The sequence below is a fragment of the Mauremys mutica genome, chromosome 4, assembly GCF_020497125.1.
Source record: "Mauremys mutica isolate MM-2020 ecotype Southern chromosome 4, ASM2049712v1, whole genome shotgun sequence".
Classification (NCBI taxonomy): Eukaryota; Metazoa; Chordata; order Testudines; family Geoemydidae; genus Mauremys; species Mauremys mutica.
In genome coordinates this window covers 60726235-60737865 of record NC_059075.1, presented here as the reverse complement: position 1 = coordinate 60737865, position 11631 = coordinate 60726235, and the positions used below count along the sequence as shown (strand labels likewise).

At 47.5% G+C, this 11631-nt stretch overlaps 1 protein-coding gene across 2 annotated transcripts; it reads left to right on the top strand.

Moving 5' to 3' along the window:
• The first annotated feature begins 977 nt into the window (after positions 1-977).
• RHOV (ras homolog family member V) lies at positions 978-10999 on the top strand. Of its 2 annotated transcripts, none has more exons than XM_045012168.1 (3): positions 978-1876; positions 7693-7751; positions 8070-10999. In XM_045012168.1, the coding sequence occupies exons 1-3, from the start codon at positions 1681-1683 to the stop codon at positions 8508-8510; spliced, it is 696 nt and encodes a 231-aa protein (XP_044868103.1). In that variant the 5' UTR covers positions 978-1680; the 3' UTR covers positions 8511-10999. The 2 variants fall into 2 exon arrangements, with proteins under 2 accessions (XP_044868103.1, XP_044868104.1); XM_045012169.1 differs by having other exon boundaries at positions 1754-1876; positions 7698-7751.
• Positions 11000-11631: the final 632 nt, after the last annotated feature.

Genomic DNA, 11631 nt, shown 5'->3' with positions numbered 1-11631 from the left:
ACAATTTTCATGTGCAGGCTCCACAGGCATGCCTGCGGGAGGTCCGCCGAACCCGCGGGACCAGCGGACCCTCCGCAGGCAAGCCGCTGAAGGCAGCCTGCCTGCCGCCCTCACGGCGACCGGCAGAGCGCACCCTGCGGCTTGCCGCCCCAAGCACGCGCTTGGCATGCTGGGGCCTGAAGCCGCCCCTGGTGGCAGGCTCTCTGTCTTTCATTTGTTTTCTATGTTGCCATGCAGTATTGTCCAAGGTTGCAGCTCCTGTACCTCTATGGGAATCTTTTTCAACAATCACAGACTCTCCCTGCTGGGGCCACTGGCATTGGGCTTAGAAGTACGTTATCACTGTTTCTTTTGAAGAAAAGATAGTTTGGAGGGATAAGCAGGGACCTTTTTTTGTTCTGTGTTTGTGCAGTACCTAGCTCAATGGGATCCTGGTCCACGACTGGGGCTCCTAGGAGCTGCAGTAATGCATATAATAAATAATAAGCATCAATAATAATAATCATCATTAGGGAATTGATAATGCACCACAGAGCCTTTCCCCTGGAGGATGCTGGCTGGAATCCAGGTCAGATTGGTAGTGTTTGAAAGTCAGTGCCATCTGATGGCTCTTCGGTGGCCTTTGTGAGGCCAGGTCTACACTATAAACTTACATCGATAGAAGTATGTCACTCAGGGGGATGACGCACTTATACCGACCTAACCCCTTGTGTAGACAGCACAATGGTGATGGGAGAGTTTCTCCCATTGACATAGCTACCACCTCTCATGGAGGTGGATTAACTAAACCAACGGGAGAAGCTCTCTCGTCAGCGTAGGAGTGTCTTCATTAAAGTGCTACAGTGGTGCAGCTGTGCCTCTGCAGCTCTGAACGTGTAGACAAGCCCTAATATGTGTTTGTTGGTCTCCATTCATTTCCTAATGAACAGGTGTCCACATCACAAAGCCCCACTGCATTTTGTACTAATAGGCATCCTTGCTTGTGCAGAAGGAAAGATTCTGGGGCTGGAGACTGAAATCCCCTCTCATTCCCCTTCAGAACAGGGTAAAGGCACTTTGGGAAGGCAATGTGGAAAACTTGCATTGACACTGCTTCTGCTGTACCTGTTCTGAGCATAGAGGACTTCACCCTGCAGGGCTGTCAAGCCACCACCTTTCACCAACACTAAAGTCACTGAAACTGTAAGCAAGAGAGAAGAAAATGTCGAAGGCAAGCAAGGAGGCTGGTGGATTGAGTTTGCTGACGCCCATGAAGCAGAGTCAGGTTACAAAGGCAGGAGGTTGGACTATGCAAAGCAGGCTTTTTTTAAACCACTACAGGTGTAGAACTAAGTTAAGCAATAGTAGCTTGGCGAGACCGAGAGAAGGTGGGATCCACAGCCCAGTGCACAGAGCTCACTGCAGCTGCTGCCCTGCCAGCTCCAAGACACTCCAAGGGATGTAGTTCCAGAGGCAAAGGAGCTGCCACCGTGTGTGGGCTATAGTGGCTGAGCCACACTCATTTTCTGCCTTGCTTTACCCACTGACACTTTCCTGGGGCTGCTGCCGAGGGCTTTTTTTAGTTTTTTGCTGGTTTTGTTTTTGTTTTAAACAGAGATTTGCAGCTTCCCCCACCCCCATCCACCAGACTTTTTTTTTAGAAGGGGGAGCAGAGCTGCTCCCCTTTTTCCTGTTCAAGACATGCCCCCCCAGGAGCTGCTGGATTATTCACCTGCTCTGCGAAGAAACAGCACCCCAAGGGGCAGTGGCCCACAGCTGGGCATCAAATGTGTCCTGGTAGGTGATGGGGCTGTGGGCAAGACCAGCCTGGTCATTAGCTACACAACAAATGGATACCCTGATGAGTACCAGCCCACTGCCCTGGACACCTTCTCAGGTAAGGAGGAATGGAAGTTAAGTGCCTATTGGGGAATCCTGCCTGACAGCAGCTTGCTACTGCCTTCTGGGGTTGACGTTCTTCCTTTTTTTCCACTGTCACAATGTCTTTGTCAACACTAGGATTTTTCAGACACATCTTTCCAAAGCGTGCAATTCCACCGCTCCAGTGGTAGCAATGGTGGGAGTCCTAGTATAGAGGGGCTACCAGCTACAATCAACATTTTAAGCACCATGTTATCAATCCCTGTTGGAAGCCAATGGAGTCAACATAGTGCTTAAAACCTCAGCAGCAGCCATCAGTTCCCACAGTTAACCATTGCAGGAGCTGAACTGATTGGACTTTTTTTTTTAAAGCTCCCCATGTGTAGACAAGGCTTGAGCGTAAGCTTTGCACAGGAGGCTGTAAAGGGAAACCGGTTTTGCCTCTCACACACAATGAGGGAGGCAACTCTCGTTCTTGGCTAGAGCCTGTGCAAAACTGTAGAAAAGAAGTTTTTTTCTGCTTGAGTCTGTTCCTTCAGGCCTGAAACATTGCAAAGAGACTTAGCTAGGGGTTCATTGCCTTGCCTGCATCTCCCCTCAGGAAAAAGGGGGAGAGCTGTATGGAACTCTCAGGGGGGTTATTATTGATGAACATATTACGTATTACCCATAACTGTGCTAAACTCTGGGTTAAATCCTGAACTCTCTGACATCAGTGGCAAAACTCCCCTTGACTTCAATAGGGTCAGGATTTCTTCCTTGATCTTTCTATGGAAAGGTTTTATACTGCCTCCCATCACTGCAGTATCTGAGAGCTTCATGGACATATAATTAGACAAGACTCTGCCCCAAAGATTGTAACCCTGGTCAGGATAGGGATCCAGGGAAAGGGACAGCTGTGTGGCACTGTCAGGGTATGACTACACAGCTCACAGCAGAGAATCTCAGTGCCGGAGTCTACACACTCAGGCTTATTATTGTGTTAAAATCAGCTGCCCCAGCTGTGTAGATGTTGCAACATGGGCTCTGAAGCCTACAGAGTGGGGGTGGAATTCAGAATCTTTCCAGCCAGAATGTCTACACAACTGTTTTTAGCATGGCAGCATGAAACCTGCAAACCTGAGTCTGTAGACCTGAGCTCTGAGACTTGCTGTGTAGATCAGCGGCTCTCAACCTTTCCAGACTACTGTACCCCTTTCAGGAATCTGATTTGTTTGGCGTACCCCAAGTTTCACCCACTTAAAAACTACTTGCTTACAAAATCAGACATAAAAATGTCACAGCACATTACTGAAAAATTGCTCACTTTCTCATTTTATCATGTAATTATAAATCAACTGGAATATAAATAGTGTACTTACATTTCAGTTTATGGTATATAGAGCAGTATAAACAAGTCATTGTCTGTATGAAATGTTAGTTTGTACTGACTTCACTAGTGCTTTTTATGTAGCCTGTTGTAAAACTAGACAAAGGTCTAGATGAGCTGATGTACCCCTGGAAGACCTCTGTGTATCCCCATGGTGTACACCAGCGGTGTAGATGTACCTTCACTGGTGTTCTTGCTGTGCGTGTGTCACTGGTTAGGATTGGGATGCAGGGAGAGAGGTCACCGTATGGGTTCCTAAGGGTTTTATTGCCCTGGTTATGTACCTATTTAAGATTAAAATACTGGGGGAAAGACAGCTCTGTGGAAACGCTTTGAAATTCATAGCCTGGTTCTGTCCCTTTTGTGATGACAGATACAGGGAGAGGGAGACATCCATCTTTGTGTAAAGCTTTGAATTTTATTGCTCTGGTTGTGTAGCCGGTTAGGGCAGAGATACAGGGCAAGAGACAGCTGTGTGGAAATCAGTCTCCTCTGATTTCTTGCCCTGGCTCTGGGGAAAGGAGACTGAAACCTGGGGTTTATCCCCCAATGAAAAAAAATGAATAATTAACATAATTAAAGAGCACATAAGTAAACACTGTCTGCTAAAGGTTTGCTTTGCATATTAAAAGATATGGGTGTTTGCTGTCTGGAGATAGCTCTGCTTATCCCTTCATGGCTCCTGGAGGGACAGGAGAGTAAATAACATTCTGGTGATATGTTAACACCCCACTAACTCTTGCCTTCTCCTGGACTTTGAGCTGTCACTTTACTAATGCTGTAGCTTCACACATTCAGCTCTCCAGCTACAAGCCCAGCCTGTCTGTGTTACGGGGCTAAGAAAATTTCCTTCCTTTTCTCATAGGTCTTGGGTAACATTTTCAAAAGTGCCTAAATCCCATTTTCAAAAGGGACTATGGCATTAAGGAGCCTAACTCCCAGTGACTCTGAATAAGGCTTAGGCTCCTGAGTAACTAGTTCACTTTTGATATTGGGGCCCCTAAGTCACTTTGGCCTGGTGTACATTCAAAGGTAGGTCAACATAGCTACATTGGTGAGGGTGTGTAAAATCCACACCCCCGACCGATGTAGCTATGCCAACCCCACTGTAGATGGAAGAATGCTTCCTTGGATAAAGCTGCCATTGTTTAGGGAGGTGGTGTTCCTACACCAGTGTAAAACCCTCTTCCATTGTAGGCTGTGTCTACACTATGGGGCTATGCCAATATAGTCTCCGTCATGTAGACATACCCATAGCCACTTTGGAAAATCTTACCCCCTTGTCTATATTGCTTGCTTTTTCATCAGTAGTGCAAGCCTTAGTGGAGATAGGGCTCGGACATGTTTAATGGTAACCTGCAAAAGATTTCTTTTTTTAAATTGGGCGTGTGCCTTTTTTGCTACTTTATAATGGCTAAATATGGGCCGAAAGGGTTAAAAAACAAATAATAATTCTGCTTGTTTTTACCTTTAGAAATACCAGAAATGTGTACTGTAAGCTCTCCAGACCCTTAACTGATGAGGGAAGGGACGCTGACTTCTTAAGTATGATGTCCTCCGTCCAAAATGCTCATTGGCATTGGCAGTGAATAGTTATTAAGAAAAAATGAAGAATTTAAGGAGTCTGACTAAAAATCCATTCCCCTCTCAATGGCTGAGCTTCAAGATCTAACTTCTATCATAGAAAACAAGCAGAAACAAAACCTTTAAAAAACATTTCAAGTTTCCTTTATCCATTGTAAAGAAACACAAAAGGGCACCAGACCAATTGTGATTCCTTTGCAGGTCAGCTCAAAACTAAAGATTGGCTCAGTTGGGATCCAGATCTGGGTTTCACATACCTCCAAGGCTGCGGGGTGCTCAGCCCTGAGTTGTTTTTTTGTTCTAGTTCAGTCATCATTGTGAAGACGTATGGGAGAACTGCTGAGCTCCATTAGCTTTCCCCAGAGAGCTACTGGAAAGAGCCAAACAACATTCTGCTGTTCCAGGGTGCAGGGGAATTTTAGAAAAGGGTCTGAGGAGCCATCCGGGTAATTGTCTGTTCTCATTCTGCTCCCACAACACTACCATGTTCAGTGTCGGGGAGAAGGACAGGGGATTACCATCATTCATAATGATTATGTGTTATTGTTTTTGTGTATCAGCATCTTCTGAAGGGGCCCATCGCTAGGGAATGATCCAGAAAGGAGGAGGCAGCACTAGCTCAAGGGATCTTGCTGCCCTCTGCAATTTGGATGTGGCTGTCCTCAGCCCACAGTCAGTTCCACGCTGAACAGTTACTGGTGGTCTGAACATCCACAGCTCTCATTGAAGTCAAAGGGAACGGCAGGTGCTCATCACCTTTGAAAACCAGGCCTTCACCATATTGCTGTTAACTTCAGTAGTCACCTGTTCTGCCTACCTGGAAGAGCCAGCCAGTTATAGGATATAGCAAAAGTGGAGGAATTCCCGCCCTTCCCATTTAAGAGTACAGATTGGCTTGAACCAGAATCCATCCTCAGAACACCCCTGAACTTCAAGGAAGTTCCTCTCTGGATCCAAACTGCACAGTTTAGGCCCATCTTTATAATGGGCCTGAAAGGGAAACCCAGATCCTCCAGGCTTTGGGCAAGTGTAGGTTTGGAACTGGATTTGGATCTAAACTGGATCTAATTTGGATCCAGTCCCGGAGCACCTACGGAGTCGGCACCTATGTAGCTAGGTTGATCTAAATGTTAAGCATAGACCGGGGCTCAGATTCCCAGCAGTTCTTTTGATCTGGAACAGGTTACTCTTCCTCCCCTGGGGCTAAGATATGGTAACAACACGGCTCAACTGTTTTCCAGCCACAAGGAAGCAATGGCTTTCACATATGCTGGCAGGAGAGGCAGTGCACTCTGTGTGCCTCCCTCCCTCCTTCTTTGTGTGTGGGTGTCTTAATTTCAGTTCATCCTCTCTCTCTCTCTCTGTAAGCAGAATCATTCTTCACCCCAAGGGCTTTTATGACCCCATTGACACTGAGGTCAGTTGTTTCTGCCACTTCACTCACCAGCTAATAACTTGAAGAATAAGACAAGATTCAGTTTGCTTCTTTAAAATAACAAAACCCCCTCCTCTCCCCATCCCACCAGAGCCAATGACACATCAGAAATACTTCTAGCTGGTGTAAAGTGCTCACCATTATCACCTTAGCACAGGATGTCTCCCTCCCTTCAGCAGACCAGTGCTATTTTCACATTCTGTCAAGACTTTAATGCAATTCACAGCCCCTACCCTTTCCTCCAGCCATTCTCTGTGGAGTCTGAAATGCTCAGAGGTCTAACAACTTCGCTCTGAATTTCCGTGGGCGGGAAACAGGGCCTGACTCTGAGACAGCTGGGGCTGAAGACACCATGTTAAGGCTTCCTGCAATTATGGAATAATGTGGGTGCAAAAATTGCATATATAATTCACCGCTGATGGTAGAAATGGTGGCAACTGTAGTGTAGGCAACACAGAGGTAAAAACACCCGAGCCCATTGGAGTTTGCTAGTGGCAGCAAGGCCTCAGAGTGCAGATAGGCCCTGAAAGGGCTTCCAGAGGAACTAAATCACATTCTTTTTCCTTTAAGCACCTTTGCTTTAAAATAGTGTTTTATGTTCTTGGCTTTCCACCGCTGGAGCAATACTAAGAGAGCATCTCTGAGAAAGTTTTTCTTGAAATGCCAAATCCCTGCCCTGGATGAGGAGGCCAGTCCCAGGGAGGGTGATCTGAGGATATGTCTACACTAGCCAACTCAGGATCACAGGATTCAGGCTGCGGGGCTGTTTAATTGCAGTGTAGACGTTCAGGCTCGGGCTGGAGCCCAGTCTCTAGGACTCTGTGGGGTGGGAGAGTCCAAGAGCTTAGACTGAAGCCTGAGCCCGAAAGTCTACACCACAATTGAACAGGCCCACAGCCCAAGCTCTGAGTCAGCTGGCACCGGCCATCCATGGGTGTCTAATTGCACTATAGACATACCCCAAGTAGCCACAAAGTGCAAAAAACTAGGAGTCAGTCCCTGAAGTGCAAGATGCTATGTATCCCTAACTGATCTTTTGGGGATGTGGGAGAAGATTGTCAAATTATTGCTAGGGCACTCTTTGACTAAAAAACCAGCCCAACCAAAGGCCTTTGTGTAGTAATGCCCTGGAAAGATTCCCTCAAGGTGTCGGAGCAACCAAAGAGACTGTCCCCAGTGCAGTCAGGGTAACCGGTGCAGGTTTCCTGAAGTGCTTACTAGGGCAGGGCTTTGGGTGTTTTAGTGAGAGCTGGGTAGATAGCCAGACAGGGTGGACACATGCAATAAAACTGAGAGTCACTTTAACACTGAGTCAGGGCATTAATTCAAAGAGCTCCCCAGGGACACAAAACAGGGTTGGAGAGAGGAACGTGCATGTGTGTGCGCATCTGTCTGCCTCAAAGGCAGCAAGTCTGTACTCATCCTTTCTCTCTCTGTGTTGCAGTGCAGGTTCTGGTAGATGGAGCCCCGGTTCGGATCCAGCTCTGGGACACAGCTGGACAGGTGAGACCAGTCGAAAGAGAACCAGGAGTTTTGGTTCTAACTAGTCTGTGGAACAGGTGCTATTAGCAGGGTTTGTGGGGAAGGCAGTGTACAGCTGGGAAAGAGGGACACACAGTAATGACACTAATGAAACAGAATGTGACAAGGACTCTTGTCATTCTGGAGGGCTGAGTTTCAGGGACGTGGAAGTGGAATGAAGAGGACATGGTGCCCTGACTCTGAGATGCTGCTAGCGTATTCATCGTGTGAAGGAGTCACACCAGTATCACACTGTTGGAGTTCAGTCCAATGATCTTCTCTCTCATTTTTCTCCTGCAGGAGGACTTTGATTGCCTCCGATCACTTTGTTACCCTGACACTGATGTCTTCCTTGTCTGCTTCAGTGTGGTGAACCCCAGCTCCTTCCAAAACATTACTGAGAAATGGATCCCTGAGATACGGACTCACAACCCCCAGGCGCCAGTGCTCCTGGTGGGGACACAGGCTGACCTGCGGGATGATGTCAATGTCCTCATCAACCTGGACCGCTACCATGGGAGGCCTGTGCCCAAGCTTCAGGCTGAAGGCCTGGCGGAGAAAATCCGGGCACAGACTTACATGGAGTGTTCAGCACTGACCCAAAAGAACCTGAAAGAAGTCTTTGACACAGCCATTGTCAGTGCAGTGGAGCACAAAGCCCGGCAGGAAAAGAAGATGACAGCCAAAGGGATCAAAACCCTCTCCAAGTGCCGTTGGAAGAAGTTCTTCTGCTTTGTCTGAAGCTGGTTTGGAAAATCACCTCATGCCAGTGCTGATCCCACACCTTCTTGGAGAGCCATGTGACTGCACCTATGGCTTCAGCGAGGAGGGTGCTGTGAGGCTTGGAGTCCTGGCACTTGCTGGGTTATGGTCACAGGCCTGGGAGACATGAAATGGACTTCGATTGCATCAGGTTACCAAATGATCCTCTAGCTTTAAGCATCTGGTAGACATGCCTGTGGTGTCCCAGCTCAACGGGAGCCTTTAATACACCCAGACTTGGTCCTAAAGAACAAGCAGGTTCACTATGCCCAGTATGACCAGTTTCATTTCTGAAACCCAACTAAAACTTCCAAAATGCTGTCCTAGCATAATCTAACTCTGGGGTAAACCTTAAGATGGATTCTGGAGAGCTGGCTTTATTTTGGCTGTTCTAAAGTCTTGGTTGAGAAGAGGGAGAGGGTGTTTAAAGGAAACTACCATGTTGTCGATAGGGGCTGGTCAGTTTAAAAAAGTAGGACTTAGATGCTTCCTCTCTAGTTCTGATCACTAAAGTGGGGGAGAGGGGAACAATGTCATCAAGATGTGATAGAGCTGTGCTCTTGGGTTTGTAAAGATACCTTACCATGTGGGAAAGGGCTTACCCATGAGGCATACCCTGGAAAGAGACCAGTGGCTGTAGGAGGGAAATCACACTACAAGCTGCAGTCATCCTTGAAGCAAAACATTCCCTAAAGAGGGCTCCATGGTACAGAGGGTTACTGTGCTACAGCCATATGCTCAGAAGTGATCACTCCTTTTGGGTGCCCACCTTGAGACACCTTTGTGCCTGATGTTCAGAGGTGGTAAGGAGTGGGACTGCTGGGCCTCAGCACCTCTGGACATCAGGCACAAAGGCAACGCTGTGATAGTGAGGGGTTTATAATGCAACAGGGAAGTGCAGTGGTGTTGAGGGAGAGAAGGAAAAGCATGTAATGGAAGGAAGAGAGAGATGTGGAGTGAAGCCGAGAAGGAAGGAGAGAAGGGAAGGAGAGGAAGGAAGGAAAGGGTAAAGGGAAGGGAAGAGAGGAAAGAGGGGAAGGGGAAAGGAAGGGGAAGGAAGAAAAGTTATTCCACTATCATACTTGTAGGATTTGGCTCACAATGAAAACTCAAGTGAGTTCGCTTTCTAAAATGTTTTTGTCCCTTGGTTTCAAAATTCAGGAGAAAGTAGTGGGGGGATGGGATGGACAGTTCCTCTTGTTCAAATAAAACTATCAGTTTCGGTGCTGTACGGCAGAACAGGAGAGAATTGAGTTCCCCTTGTATTGTTCAAACCTTGAGTCTGCAAACTGAGAATTGAGGGCCCAGGGCTCTCCTTTCTGTTCTCAGGAGTTACAGCTTGATCCACTGAGGTCTGAAGCAAAGGAAACCCTTAAAGATCCTGCCATAGGAAGACACGCACTCTGTCTGCTCCATGCCCGCCCAGCGAAGCAGCCCACTTTGTCTGTGAGTCTGTTCCCTATGACCCTGACACCGGAGTCAGTTTCCCAGTGCGATTACTCACCTCTTATTACTGAGCTTATCTCCATTTCTAAAAAAATTTCCACAGAGACATTTCAGGGTAGTTTACAGGGTAGAGAACATCACAGGCCTTTCATGCAATGCTCTGGAGAGTCAGGGGGTTTGACTACCTGGCAGTCAATCATCCTTTTGGACATTCTCTCTGAAATAATGTCAGGCCAGGGGATATATTTGGGGGTTGTTTTTACACACGGACACACACCCCTTGCCTAGTCTGACTATAAAAACCATAGCATTTCACACGGGTGGCCAGAATGTGACCCATTGTTCAAATGTCACTCAGATGACAGCCACCTTCATCTTTAACACAGAGGTGCAGTCTACTAAGAGTAGAAGCCCAAGCATGCAGTGCAGCCAGGTCACTTGGATCAAGATGGAGCATTGCATGTAGAGACTTGTAGTCTCCACTAGCTGCATCCCTGTATTAAAGTTGTTCATGGCTGCGATTGTTCCCTTTTGTGCAAACTGGGTGTGGCCCTTTTGAAATGTCACTGAGTTCAGCTGGATCCAGTCATGCAGGGCCAAACTGTGGAGAACACAGACCAGTAATTAGAACTGAAGAGTTATTTTGCCATTATACAACTATGCAGGGCACTGTCAGTTGAATATCACTTTCAGTCATAGATGTATCACTGCATTTCTTTCCTAGCTGTGTAGGACAGCTCTTCTATGTAACTAATTCTGTTTGCAGGTTGGGTCTTTGTGCATTTCCATAATGTAAGAACAAACCCTGAGACAGGGCTGATAAGGAGAATGCCCCCTGAGCCTGAGGAGGGGTGAAAGCACCTGCAGGAGCTCATTGGGAGTGTTGGGCTTCCCTGGTTCCCCAGTGCAGAGTGAGTGCTATGAAGAGAGCAGGCATTCCCCTTCAGTAGCTCTGAACGGACAATGGGGTTGCTTTGTCCCAGGAAAGAAGCTGCACTCAGCTGCTTTTGTCCACTGTTCACTGTGACTAATGTTTGTTCAAATAAAATGGTCTTATTTGAGAGTGACTGAAGTCTGTGTTCATAATTTCACTGGTGGCAAGAAGCCTGAAGCCTTCTGTGGGTAATGGAATTGTTCTACTGGATAGCTGCCCTCAGAATGGAGCTATATGCCCTTGTGAGGGGGTATCCACACCACACAGAAAGGGCGTAAAGGTGGCCATGTAGGCCTGTTAACTCCATAGGCTGCACCTGGAGGAAGAAGAGCCGGGGAGCAGGGAATTGATTGCAAGCAGGTTCACCTGGGCAGGAATAGGTGGGACCTATAAAGCCAGGAAGCTGGCCCTAGACAGGGGCTGCTGGTGGGAAAGGGTAGTCACTCCCTGGGAAGAGAGATGAGGGTTTGGTGCTGGTATTCTTAGGGAAACCAAAAGTAACAGACAGCATCCCAGGAAAGGAGTAGTGAGGGCTGAAAAAGTGAAGCCCAGAACTGCTGGGTTGAGGGTCCCTGGACTGGAACCTGGAGTAGAGGGCAGGCCCAGGTTCTCCCACCAGCTGCTGAAGTAATGGTACCCGAGGCAGTGAATGGGAAGATTGTGTAGGATAGCAGCAGGCAAGACTCTGATATACCCTGAAATGGGAAAGCACCCAGGGTG